This window comes from Micropterus dolomieu, linkage group LG18 (assembly GCF_021292245.1).
Source record: "Micropterus dolomieu isolate WLL.071019.BEF.003 ecotype Adirondacks linkage group LG18, ASM2129224v1, whole genome shotgun sequence".
NCBI classification, from domain to species: Eukaryota; Metazoa; Chordata; class Actinopteri; order Centrarchiformes; family Centrarchidae; genus Micropterus; species Micropterus dolomieu.
In genome coordinates this window covers 4,660,943-4,675,036 of record NC_060167.1, presented here as the reverse complement: position 1 = coordinate 4,675,036, position 14,094 = coordinate 4,660,943, and the positions used below count along the sequence as shown (strand labels likewise).

Genomic DNA, 14,094 nt, shown 5'->3' with positions numbered 1-14,094 from the left:
AAAGGGAGATAAGGAGAATTTTGTGCCAAGGATATCAAAGAGGCCACCTGCAACAAAATTAAATACTTTTCTGTTTGAAAACACCAGTTCAGATAATCACCTTGGAAAGTCCCCAGAGATCCCACTGTGGAAACCACAGCTATGTGTAATGTAATGTAACTCCCAAGAAGAGAGAAGTGAAGCATTTGGTTTAAACCCACCAATGTGTCCCTGAGCAAGACACTTAGCCCCTAGTTGCTCCAGAGGCGTGCGACCTCTGACATGTATAGCAATTGTAAGTCGCTTTGGATAAATACCTTTCTGTTTGAAAACACCAGTTCAGAGAATCACCGTGGAAAGTCCCCAGAGATCCCACTCTAGAAACCACAGCTATGTGTAATGTACTGTGTAACAAGTGGTGGTGATGGGGCAGTGGAAAAGATGCATGGCTTTGGTCTGGGAGACCCGGGTTCACTGTGACCCACCAACGTGTCCCTGAGCAAGACACTTAACCCCTAGTTGCTCCAGAGGCGTGCGACCTGACATGTATAGCAATTGTAAGTCGCTTTGGATAAAAGCGTCAGCTAAAATGAACAACTGTAACAAAGAAAGTTGGGTTTACAGTAATAAGTAATTGATTAACAATAATCCTGTAATCAGAAAACATGTTAATCTTTTTTTGTTTAAGTTTTAATGGTGTCAATTTATGCATGCATATCTTCTAAAAATACAATTTGACCTTCTGGGAGTTTGAATGGTGATTACTAAGACTAGATCGTCCAGAAATGTATAAACATTAAATAGTAGGCAGCTGTGGAATGTAAATGAATACATTTACTCAAACTGAACAGAACTACTTTAAAGTACTCGCAGTATACTACTATCGTTACTATAATTTTGCTGTTGCAGTGTGGTGGAGGTAGTTTTACTTTATATACAGTTAGTTAGTTTAGTCCAGTGGTTCCCAACCAAGGGGTCGGGCCCCTCCAAAGGGTCACCAGATAAACCTGAGGAGTCATGAGATAATTAATGGGAGAGGAAAGAAGAATAAACAAAGTTCCAATAGAGTCATCTGTTTTTGTTTTTTGGACTTTCTCTATCCATATTGTATACTTTGACATTTTGGGGTCTTGATCAGTGATTTAAATTAAACCACGTGAAAGGTTTTCTCTCTTTGGTTGAACTGCAAACAACTCAGAGACATCAGAAACCTGACACGGATCCTCAACTGGACAAGATGTCAGATTAAAGTAATGGTGTAGAAAGTAAAGTACTTGCATCTGTAGAAAAGAGATTAACAGTTGCATAAAATAAAATAGAAATTCTAAGTACTTTATAGTTATATTCCACCACTGGTGAACACAAACGAGAGACTGAATCATTTCCTGGCTCTGAGGTGGTGAGCTGGTTGCTAAAGGAGCTCTGTTCGTCATTGAGTGAGTGGTTGGTGGTTTCAGATGGCACTGATATTGCTTCTTGTCACGCTTTCAGCACCTGCTTCAAGGCTGTGCAGTTCCTACCAAACCACAGAGATGGCCGTGTTCGGTCAGCTGGACTCACTGCCTTGAAACTAAACAGATCTTACATCTCACTGATTCACTTTTACGTCACTATTTCCTCTCAACTTAAACTGTATCCTCTCCACCCACAAATATTTCCACTTCTAGGTTATTATCAAATGTCAAATATTTCCAATAGGCTATATTCCTATATTTACACACACACACATATTTATACATATATATTCCAATATTTCCCTCTGAGATGTGGTAAAGTAGAAGTATAAAGTGGCATTACATGGAAATACAAAAGTAAGTCAAAATTATACTTGAGTAAATTTACTTACTGTGAGCTCCACAACGACTTCAAGACTCCCGTCACAAGACAACAAGTTGTGTAGTCTGAACAGCACGGCCATCGGCTGACGCTGAAAGTAGTGTAGTCTGCACGAGCCTTTAGTTACTCTGAATCTTCCATCCAGTGAAGCTGGTGCAAACTTGGGTGACGCATGTTTCCAGATTTAAATCGTACATGGTGAAACAAGAGACTTACAGCAGAATAATGTACAAACATTTACCAAAAGCAAAACATTAATATTGTATGAACAGAGACAATAAACATATAAACTGAGTATCTAAAGTGGATTTTCTACTATTGAACAGGTTAAAATGTTAAGTATTGCATTAAAGTTTTGACGACAGAGCTGCTTGTGTTTTGGTTACTTACAGAAGAATTCAATATAAACTGTTAACATCTTAAAACATGTCTGGAGAACAAGTTTCATTTTTTTTAAATACATATTTTTAAAAGGGTGATCAGGATTATAGAATCCTCTGAATAACTCTTCAGACTTTCAGCACATTTCTGTTGCAGCTTTGTCTTATCTAGACTGCAGGCTCCACGGAAACAACTCTCTAAGCAGCCTTTATAATTACAGGAATATTAAACAGTATGACAGCAGGAGCAAAAAATAAACAGGATATTGTTTTAACATTCTTTAATTACATCAATTATGAAAAACATCCATGGTTTCTGATCTCACAACTGAGAGAAAACACTCAAAAACTGTTTGCAGTTATGTCTCATTCATATTGACTTCTTCACGTCTGGTTGCCATATCAGTGTTAGCGGCTGATTAATTAAGGCAAGTTCTGAATTTCTAAACACCTGTTGACTTCGCATTTGCTGACAACCAGCCTCGTGCATGTGTTGAAAAGAATGTGTACTTATCAAAAGTTTACTAAATAAATCATTTATTTACCTTTGTTATTAAATTTAACAGCTAAAGTTGAACACGAGCCGTTCACAAGTGAGAACCAGACAGTCGAGTCAGTTTTTGCGTTTTAATTGTTGCTCAAGAGGGTTTTTCTGCTCAATACAAAGCTTCTTTAGCGGTTTGGGTTAACCAACAAGTGATAAAGTGTTGAAAGTCGAGGGACTGCCGGGATCATCCTGGGCGATAGTTTTGCTCTCTGCTGGTGGAGGTGGAATGTTTCAGGAGCAGAGCATCATGGGACAGGATAGAGGTCGGGGTGTGATGCTGTCTACTTAGTTATATTTGGACCGGAGTTTATGTACATGTGGGAACTCTAAACTGTGGGGAAAAAAACAGTGGCGTGCATCTGATAAAAAATATGTTTAGTTTATAATCAGTCATGTTTATGAAGAATCTCCATCTTTCAACTGTGAAGGTTTCTTTTCCTTCTGATAAAATTTGGGAACATTTATCTTGGTCAAACAGGTGTCCAACAGCTGAACTCCTTAATAACTCATAATATCATTACCAGACAGCCGAGCTGAAGCTCAAACACAAACATTACAGAAGTAGCTCATTCTTAGCGGACAATGTTTGTTTGTTCAAATGTCCGGCGGATTCTTTAACGCTTAATTCATCTTTGAAGATTGGGGTCATCCTTGAGTCCGGGGTCATTGTTATTTGTGTGTGTGTGTGTGTCACTGCTCGCTCTGCTGTGTGTCTGTGATGGTGGAGACGGCCCCCTGGCCCTTGCTGACATCACTGATACACGCCCACTGACCGTCCATTGACTCCTTCCACAGTGTCACCTACAGGAGAAATACACAAACGTATGACATCAGGTACAACACCTTCACTACAGGTTATTTTCAGCATGACATTTTCATAAAAATCAAACTGACAAATGAAAAATCTGTTTTGATAAAATCTGGAACCACAACAACATGAGGGAACTTTCTGGGTTTGATGCATCTAACTAGAGAAAATACATCAGGAAAAATCACAGAATCACAATTACATTATTGGGGGAAAAAAAACAAGGTACACTAGGTGGGCCTGTGTTACTTTATATACTCTACCTTGTTGTCTCCTCCAGAAACAGCCAGTATGTTTCCAGTGATAGACCAGCTGACGTGCCAAACAACATCATTAAACTTATGGAGCAGTTTGGCCGTCCAGGTGTTGCCTGCGGGGTCGTCACACGTCCAGATGAACACACGTCCGTCCTTAAAGAAAGTGCAAAGGAAACTGTGACCAAAATCTCAACAAATGAACCCCGCTCAGCTCCGGTGGTAGGAAACCCAGCAGACAGTGTTTGGTTTTATTCATCAAGGTTCTTTGGTAGCTGCCAATAAAACCTTTTTCCCCACTCTGACTCATTATGAAATCATTACACTTGCTTTATAAAAGGAGCCTATTGAATAATGTTTAAGATAAGTGCTGTGCGTCTGTAAATTAGGCTTTTTACAGCTTTCACCAGGTTACTTGAGAAATTGCTGAAGTGGATGTTATCTCTGGCTCCACCTGCTGGTACAAATACACCAAAGCTTAATGTACTAAATAAACTGCTGATAAAAAAAAGAGCAGTTTTATTGATTAGGCAGCGATTCTCTTCAACACTGAAATATGTTGAGTGCTGCTGTTGTTGGACGGGTCAAGTGTCTCAATGATCCCTTTACTTCAAATAAGTCTCACCTGGGAGCAGCTGGCGATGGTGCTGGTGGGAAGACCAATAGATGGAGCCCAGCCGACGTCTCTCACCCAATCACTGTGAGCCTCCAGCTTCTGATCCTCCTTCCACTGACCGTCTTCCTCTCTGGAGGCAAGAAGTGACAAACCCTGTGATTATTCTCTGCTCTGTACTTTATTTTACAGGAGAAACCTTCACGTGCCACACAAAGTCTATTAAACAGTAACTCACTTCCAGAGTTTGACCAGGTTGTCGCAGCCTCCGGAGACGAAGCGTTTGACGTAGTTCGGTTTCTGTCCTGACGGCTGATCGATCAGGCTGCCTGGAACTACAGCAGGAGCCCAACTCACTGCATTACAACCGATCTGCAGGAAAAATTACAACTGAATTAATGAACAGAGACAAACCTGAAAAGAACAGCACAGATCACAGTATTACATTACACTTTCAAAGTAAACGCAATACAATAAAAGGAGTAGACAAACAGTGTTAAGAACCGTATTGATGAAGAACTTTAAAACAGTATTAGGAAAGAGAGCATTTATGTTTAAGGGTCCTTAACTCAAACATACAATCTTCAACATCATTTCACATGTTTAAAAATGGTTTGTGTTCTTATTCTGAGTTACATTTTTCATGTTTCAGATGATGTTATGCCTATGTATAATTTACAACTCACTAGATATTCAATATTCTTTATTTTCTATGACAGGGTGCCCCCCGGATTCTCAAAGTTAAATTTAAGACTGTTTAAGAACTTTTTAATACCACCTAGGATGAAATTTAATGCAAACTTAAGTGCCATATAATGGAAAATCAGTATGAATATTAAGCCTGAGAAAAGTTACCTGAATTTTATAAAATATTTTATTATAATACATTCATATTTAATACACTATAGCTTTTGGGGAGGTGTTTGTGCTCTGATAACATAAAATGAATCAAGGACGTCACTTTGTGTTGAAAAGTGGGACATAGGGGTTTCAGATTAGGGGTGTGACGATACACTTAACTCACATGCACGATGCAGAATATTGGATTCACGAGAACAAGACAAGAAGATATTTTAACACTATTTTAATAAAATATTCAATGCTGAAATATATACATGGGGGTCTGGGGGTCCTAGAAAATTTTGAGCATTAAACACTTAATTTCCTGCATTCTGGACACATTTTCTGCACCAATTTATGTAAGAATTGTCTTTATTTATATATAGTAAAACAGAAAATTCAGGTGACTATTCAAACAGAATATAATGCAGTAATCAGCAGCTTGTTTTTTAGCTTTCAGTTCCTTTAAGTTACTTTTTTGGACAACGCACGTTTGTTTCTTCTATACCTACATTGCATTGCATGTTTTCTTACTGTGCAAATAAACCTTTCTCAAAGTATTTTCATTATTTATTTTTTTTCCAGAACATATTTAACAAATTCTTATATAAAAAAAAGTGATGGGAGACATGTCTCCAGTGTCTACAGTGTAAATGACACATATGAAATGAATACAATATTTGTCGCGCTGAGAATTCTTATGGTGTGATATCAAAAATACAAATTAATTAGTACAGTATGAGTTGGTACAATTAGTTACACCTTGGCTAGATAAGATATATAATGTAATATAATATGCCAATGTAAATGCTTCAGTGATTATTCATCTGTTCTGTTTTTGCATCTGCTTGAAATATAGTAGTTATTGAAGTTAAACAGAAAATACAGTTTTTAACCATCTGAACTGTGCCTCAAACTCACAGTGTGTGCGTTGCTGATCTTCTTGACGTCCCACTGCTGATCCCCAGTGAATGTAAGAAGGGAAATGGCTCCATCTGAGCTGCCGCAGGCCAGGAGCAGACCAAACTCATAGGGACCCCAGCAGACAGAGTTCACTGTAGACACACAAGAGTGGATTTAACAAACAAAGCTAAAGACAACACTCCAACACACTCACGTTGACCAGTCAGCACTGTCATTCTATCACTGACCTGATCCCCAAAACGATGAAGAAACAACAACAACAAGATTAAATAAAAACCAGACAGTGCGTGGACATTTTCTCTAAAGAACCATCAGGGAGGAGAAACCGGAGAAAAAAAACTCATGAAGACACAAATGTGAGATACAAAATAACCTGTACGATGTTATTTCACCTGGACACACGGAGAGCTACCGACCTGATGACTCATGTCCGGTGTATTCATACATCTTGTCCCAGGATCCGTTCTCCTCCTTCCAGATGATGACTTTACGGTCGTAGGAACAGGAAGCCAGAATGTTACCGAACATCGGGTGAGCCCAGGCAACCTGCCACACGGGACCCTCGTGGCTACACAAACACAGAGATCCAAGTTTAGTTTAGATGCTCAGTGTGTGTGTGTGATACAAATAAATGCCAATAATGTGATATCCATGGTACAGCCCTTTGTACTGCAATATTAACATGATAATTGAACAATTGGTGGAGTAGTAACAGAAGTCAAGCGTACTAAATAAAATCATCATCACCACCACTTATTAAGCAGCTGCAGTTAACTTGTGCAATGTATTTAATGTAATTTAATGCAGCTTAAGTGACAGATTTCTTTCAGATTTGGTTTGGTTGTGGAACAACGTTATCTTACCCTCTGAGGTCTGCCACCAGGATCTGTCCTCCATTTCTGACATCAAAGATCTTTACAGTGCGGTCGGAAGAGCAGGTGGCGAGCCGGGTACCATAGTAGTCCATCTGGGCATCATGCTGCAATAGACAGAACAAGAAAACAAGACTTGAAATACGGGTGCACACAATATCACGTTGAAAATGTTGTGGAACGTGTGCAATATACTGTTTATTTTGTGGATAGTTGCGTCCGTTGGCTGTGTGGCTTAGTTTTATTTGATTTAGAGCCGCTATATAATGATCATGTTTCATTGGCCAGTTGCCCTGTCACATGCAGAATGTGAGCGCACGGGTCCACTACACAAACGTATCCTATGGAGCATACCAGGTGACTGAGTGCATACTTCGACAGCGTGACTGCAGAGAGAGAGAAACTAAGAAGATGAGTGAGGCTCAGGGAGACAACGCAACAACGGATATTGAAGAGGAAACATCAAAAACAGAGCCCATCAACTTTTGAGTTTTTTCATATGTTTAAGAATGTCGAAATTAATATCATTATCACAATATTTATGATCAATATCACATTTTGGCAATATTGTGTAACGCTAACCTTAAGAGAGAAAATACTCCCCCCAATCACTTTTCCACATTATATATATATATATATATTTTCAGTCAGAGTGAAATAATAATCCAAAGTTAAAATATGCTGATGATGGCAAATGGTGTTTTGTAAGAATGCACACAATAAACTGCTGAATCCACAGCTTCCATGTTTTTAACCAAATGCTAAGTTAAATCAAACAGTCCTCTAATGCGCTGAGATGAAATGTAGGTTTGTAAGATTGTTTCCTAAACTTTAGCCATGATCATTCCACAAACATGTGGCACAATCGGTGTAATAAAAATCATAACATTGAGATCTGAGAGTATTAATATTGACATGTCAGCAGCAGCAGCCACCAGCAGTATCGTTTCGTTTCCCCATCACGTTAACTAACCCTGAACCTAATCTTATCCTAACCATAAAAGCAATGCCACGTGCCGCTTACATGTAACATGAAGCTAGAAAATCACAAATTCTCAATAAACCACAGCGAATGCTAACGTTAGCTTCATTCATCAGCTAACAGGGGCTACATGAAGGAAGGAAACTTACGATCATGTCCTCATGAGAGGTGTCCACCGTGTTGATAACGGAAACCTGAAATTGACAAACAAATACATCAGCATTAACATTACACAGATATAAAGATGTACTGTAATGGTTTAGGGATAAGCTCTGTGCCGTTAGCCTGCGTGCTAACGAGCTAGCCACTTGGGCACGTCAGCAACTAACGGTCAACGTAAAACAACACAACCGTAAACAAACAGCTTCATCCTCAGCTTTAATTAATTACACTCACCATGACTGCCGCCAAAAAAAGAATCCCACTAGAAAAATGCTCCTTCTTTTATTCAAACTGAATAAACCCGTTTCATCAACTATTCCGACGTGGCAACAAGCACAGAAGCCGCTACGCTTCGTTCCCACCCACAGGGTCCGACGATAGTTTCCACTGGCGGAACCAACAAACGGTGAATAAAGGTTCCACATATTAAAAGTTTAATTTGTGTTCAATCATTAAATAATAATAATGATGATGATGATAATAATAATAATAATAATAATAATAATAATAATAATAATAAAGCGTTGTACATTTAGACTTGTTAATTATCCTGCATTTTATCGTATGTAAAAAAAATATATGCCTGGAAATAAACCTGATTCTTTCAACTGTTACACTGATTGTAAAGAATTTTAAATAATTCGTTTTAATATTGTAAATAATTTGTTAATTACTGTTTGGCTTTTAAATGATTGATTTTGTTATTTGTTTTTGTCTTACATTCACCGTGGGTCAGGAGAGCAACGCAATTTCAATCATCTGTGTGCCTTTTGACAATGAAGTTGATTTTGACTTTGATAATATCATATTAGAGCCATATGAAAATAAATAAAATGTAACCTTCTAGCTAAATGTAGACGGTTAATCCAAAGTGGTATGTTGTAAAGTTTAGGACTAAATGTTAGGCCTATTAACGATGATTTACTCTTAACATTTCACGTTTTACTGTAATTAACAGACAATAAAACACCAAGTGACTTTTAATTACAGATTTCTAAAAGTGCCGGACTTAATGTGTCCACACGGTAGCGCCATAAACCTTAAAACAACTTTCAACTTTTGACATCTATTTTTATCTCGACCCACCAAGTGTCAAGTTGCCCGCTGGTTAGACGTCCTGTGTTGCTTCTCTCGCTCCCCTTCAGCCTCGCCATGTTCTCGGGTTAAATCTGTCGCCCCAGATTTTTGTTATCGCAGAATAACTTTCATCGCGCCGCTGACAGCTGTCAAAGTACCAAGATGTCGAATGTGTCTTACCACATCTCCAACTTGTTGGAGAAAATGACATCTACTGACAAAGATTTTAGGTAAGACAGAGTAACTGTTACTGAACAGCTCGTGCGTCTGACAGTGAGATGACACTTTTTAGTCCTGGCTCAGTGTATGTGTGGGTCCTTTTACTACACAGTATCTTTCCTCTAAATAATATATTTAATTTTAGATTTTTGTAATCACAAGTATAGTTTTACCAAATTTGAAAAAGTATGTCTCTGTGTGTGGGGAGATAAGAGTGTCTACAACAACATAATACAGATTTTACTCAGCTGATCACCTTGATTAATTGAGTTTTTCTATTTTCTATTTATTGTGTGTGTGTGTTTATGTGTGTTCTCGGCTGGGAATGTAATATCACAGCAACATAATAAGACATTTTGTAATTTACTAGACAGGTGTTTTGTATGTTTTTGCAGTCATCCCTCTTTCCCCTTCCTGTGTCTCCCTTCTCTGTGTGTGTGTGACCAGGTTCATGGCCACTAATGACCTGATGCTGGAGCTCCAAAAGGACAGCATCAAACTGGACGAGGACAGTGAGAGGAAAGTGGTGACCATGCTGCTAAAGCTGCTGGAGGACAAGAACGGGGAGGTGCAGAACTTGGCTGTTAAATGGTAAAACACACACACAGACACACACACACACACATGCACACAGTCTCAGTGTTTACTTGTATGAATTTAAATACTTGGCTCAGTTGTGGTGTATAACATATGACACATCATCGCAGCATTATTGTTCGGACACCACACAGTAAAGCTGATTCACTGGGTATGTTTGATTTTCAGCCTGGCCCCTCTGGTGAGCAAAGTGAAGGAGCCTCAGGTGGAGACGATGGTGGACACGCTGTGTTCAAACATGATGTCGGACAAGGAGCAGCTGAGAGACATTTCCAGCATGGGACTGAAGACTGTGATCGCTGAGCTGCCGCTGTCTTCGTCAGGTGAGGACAGCGATCAGCTTTCTACTTGTTTAAAATTATGTGACGACCAGCTTTAGATGCGAGCTTTCCATCTGACTATAAAGATGTTTCTATGTTTAAATTCAGAATTTTGGCTTTAAATATTAAAATTAATCTGTGTGAAGAGGCCTTTTAATACCGATATTTTAATATATTATAAAATAATAAACAAATATTATTTTAAGTGGGTCATTCTTACCAGTAGGATACTAAAATGTGCTTAAGATATAATATTTTAAAGAATTGCCTAGCTAAGTTGCATATTCGTACACTGTTTCACATACATAGCAAAACATATATTACACCAGACATTACACATGTGAAGCTGCAGCACATTTAACTGTGCACTTTTACATTCAGAGCTTAGTTTACACAAGTACCCTGTGGTATTCTTAGAGTATAGTATTCTTAAAATAACCACATGTTAAACAAATAGAAGAACAACAACATAATTGTAAACTTGTTTATTTTTATCATGAACTTATGACACATCTATTGTTCATTTGAGAAGGGACAATGTACATTAATCAACATTCAAACAAAAATGTAAATGTACCAGAGTTAGCCACAGGCTAGTTTTAGTCCTTTTGTCTGATGTTGTTAGGCACCCAAAAATAGTAAAGCCATTAAATTAAGTAAATTAAATTGTGTTAAAAAGTATAATGTAAAACAACATGAGCAGATACAATCTAGTAATATATGATACAGATATTGATGCTGGTTTTGATCATTTCTGTCTTTTTTTTAATGTCCCACAAATTTGATAAATCAACACCTCGAACATTATTAAGCATTAAATTCTGACTTTTCAGTCAGTTGTATTGATTGTTCAATTTAATTTAAATGCACTGCATTTAGAATAACTGTATTTCTCATATTTCTCAGTGCCAACATAGACAATTAAGATAAAAGAGTCTGAAGTTACCTACGTGTGTTTTGCTTAATGTTACACATAGCTTTTTCAAAATTTCCTCTCTGGGTTCTCGTATGTGTGGGTTGCCAGGTTTGACACTGACAATCAGTGTGTGTAAGAAGATAACCTCCCAGCTGATTGGTGCCATCGGGAAACAAGAAGATGTGTCAGTTCAGTTGGAGGCCCTGGACATCCTGTCGGACATGTTGGGAAGGTAATAACAAAACATTAGTATTTATTTATATATATTTTCAGCCGCGTGGCTCTGTCGATGTCAGACGGTCAGTTCATCATATCTCAATAACTACTGGATGGATTGACATGACATTTTCTACAGACACTCATGTTCTCCAATCCTACTGACTTTGGTGATCCTCATTTTTTTGATTCAGGTGAAATGTCTTGACAGTAATTAGATGGATTGAACCATCATAAGGTTACAATATTAATTTATCCAATACTTTGGTTTATGACTAATGACATTCCCATCAGCCCCAGCTGTTCGTGGTGTTTATTGGTAATTACCAAGCTAAACGAAGATGGTGAACGTGGTAAACACAGCTGAAGTACAGCCTCACAGAGCTGCTAGCATGGCTGACACAGACTTGTTTCAACATTGAATCACACTGAATGTTAGTAAGAACTATTGACACACTGGTGAACAGAAAAGAATACTTTGTCAAAATGAGATCAGGTTTAAATATTAAACAAAAGTAGTTGATTGCTCGAGTGTTTATCCAATGATCAACAACATGACCTGACAGGACGTCATATTGAGAGAAGAAGAAGTCACAGATGATGCTAGTGATGATTGTTGCTGGGTTTTTAATCTTTCTCCAGGCTGAGCGGTGCACTGGTCAGTTTCCACAGCTCTCTGCTCTCCAGCCTGCTGCCTCAGGTAAGAAACAGTCAGACTTTAACACTAAATGCTATAATCTATAATAATAAAGTAAATAGTAGCAGCAGTAGTAGTATTTGTTATAGTCGGTTTTGCAGCACTAATGTACTAATTAAAAGTGTCATGTCTTTATAAAAATTGACTAACTGTGACATTTCATGGTGAATTTCTTATTATACCAGATAAGTAATTCATCACAGTCACAAACGTTATTAACCTCCATTGTTAAGTTAAATAAGTTCAATAGTGTTTGTAATCTCTGTTGCTGTTTTAAAATTACGCTAAAAGTATGGGAATATTATCAACTATTATTAATTTATAATCGTAACTTATAAACAGTATATTATGTGTATGATTTTCCTTTCTTTTCTTTTTCACTCATTGTGACATATTGTGCTTGGATGTTGCAGCCTGCAGCCATGTTTTCTTTTACTGTATTTTCTTTTATTTGTTATCCTCCCATCTCTCATCTGTCTGTCCATCTGTCCATTTATTAATTTATTCAATCACTGTTCACCCTGATGCTCTGTCAGTTAACCAGCGCCAGGATGGCGGTCAGGAAGCGCTCCATCTTGGCTCTCGGTCACCTGGTGCCCTGCTGTAGCCCCGCCCTCTTCTCCCAGCTGACTGAGCACCTTTTGACAGAGTTGGCCAAAGGTCCGCCCACTTCAATGATGAGGACATACATCCAGTGCCTGGCAACTGTTAGCCGTCAGGGCGGCCATCGAGTCGGTGAGATGTGTTGCTGAGTCTCATTCGAGTGCTCGCGATCCCTTATACAGTCGTTTCATTGGTCCCCTTTTAGTTTTCATATAGATTTTTAAATTATTGATTCTTATTATACTATTCTTATTTTCTTTCTTATTGCACTATTCTGAGTTACTTCTTTTTATTCTAGGATAGCGCAGATTTCAAATTTATATGTGTGTGTGTGTGTTCTGCAGGTGAGCATTTAGAGAAGCTGATCCCCATGGTGGTTAAATTTACCGGTGTGGAGGACGACGAGCTCAGAGAATATTGTTTCCAGGCCTTTGAAGCCTTTATACGCAGGTACACATACACACACACACACACACACACACCGTGTCATCTGTGTCCGTTTCTCATGTTGTGTGCATTGATTGACAGGTGTCCAAAGGAGATGTCTCCCCATGTCGCCACAGTAACAAAGCTTTGTCTTAAGTTCATGACCTTTGACCCCAACTATAATTATGACAATGAGGAGGAGGAGGAAGAAGATAGCATGGACATAGAGGACGGACTTGATGAAGGTCTTTGTCTTTCTTTTTGTCTTTTTCTGTTAAAGCAGTATTTCTTCTTTTGGTTTGTTAATATGTTTTAGATTTCATCCGGTGCTTCCTTTGTAAATTCTGCTTTGTTGTGCTAAAAAAACGCAAGCTGTTTTAAAATAATCAGGGACACAACCAGTAGATAGGGAGCTGTTGAAAACAGAGATCAACAGCTCTCTATCTACTGGTTGTGTCCCTGATTATTTTAAAATGGCTTGCGTGAACTCACTTTTAAAGAAACCTGGTTTAGATCCCTCCCTCCCACAAAATTTTAGACCAATTTCAAAACTGCCTTTTATTGCAAAGATTCTAGAAAGAATTGTGTCCAAACAGCTGCTCACTGTACTGGAAAATAACAAAATATTTGAAAAGTTTCAGTCTGGTTTTAGGAAGTACCACAGCACTGAGACTGCCCTGCTTAAAGTCACCAGTGACCTTTTAATGTCTGCTGATGAAGGCATGTGCTCAGTCCTGGTACTCCTGGACCTTAGCACTGCTTTTGACACCATTGATCACAACATCATGTTAGACAGACTGAGGCACTGGGTGGGGATCTCTGGTAC

The 14,094-nt window shown here is 38.4% G+C and overlaps 2 protein-coding genes across 2 annotated transcripts; one reads left to right on the top strand and one right to left on the bottom strand.

Moving 5' to 3' along the window:
* Positions 1-2,461: 2,461 nt before the first annotated feature.
* On the bottom strand, positions 2,462-8,578 carry sec13 (SEC13 homolog, nuclear pore and COPII coat complex component). Its single transcript, XM_046028659.1, has 9 exons — positions 8,432-8,578; positions 8,185-8,229; positions 7,045-7,160; positions 6,598-6,749; positions 6,179-6,312; positions 4,656-4,789; positions 4,430-4,550; positions 3,814-3,960; positions 2,462-3,543 (listed from the first exon to the last, which is right to left on the bottom strand). Exons 1-9 carry the CDS (start codon positions 8,432-8,434, stop codon positions 3,433-3,435), a joined length of 963 nt encoding a protein of 320 aa, XP_045884615.1. The 5' UTR covers positions 8,435-8,578; the 3' UTR covers positions 2,462-3,432.
* Positions 8,579-9,319: 741 nt separating this feature from the next.
* LOC123956992 (cullin-associated NEDD8-dissociated protein 1-like) lies at positions 9,320-13,649 on the top strand. The gene is made up of 9 exons (XM_046029571.1): positions 9,320-9,504; positions 9,941-10,084; positions 10,259-10,413; positions 11,435-11,558; positions 12,185-12,242; positions 12,776-12,974; positions 13,187-13,292; positions 13,371-13,513; positions 13,585-13,649. Exons 1-9 carry the CDS (start codon positions 9,437-9,439, stop codon positions 13,647-13,649), a joined length of 1,062 nt encoding a protein of 353 aa, XP_045885527.1. The 5' UTR covers positions 9,320-9,436.
* The last annotated feature ends 445 nt before the right edge of the window (positions 13,650-14,094 follow it).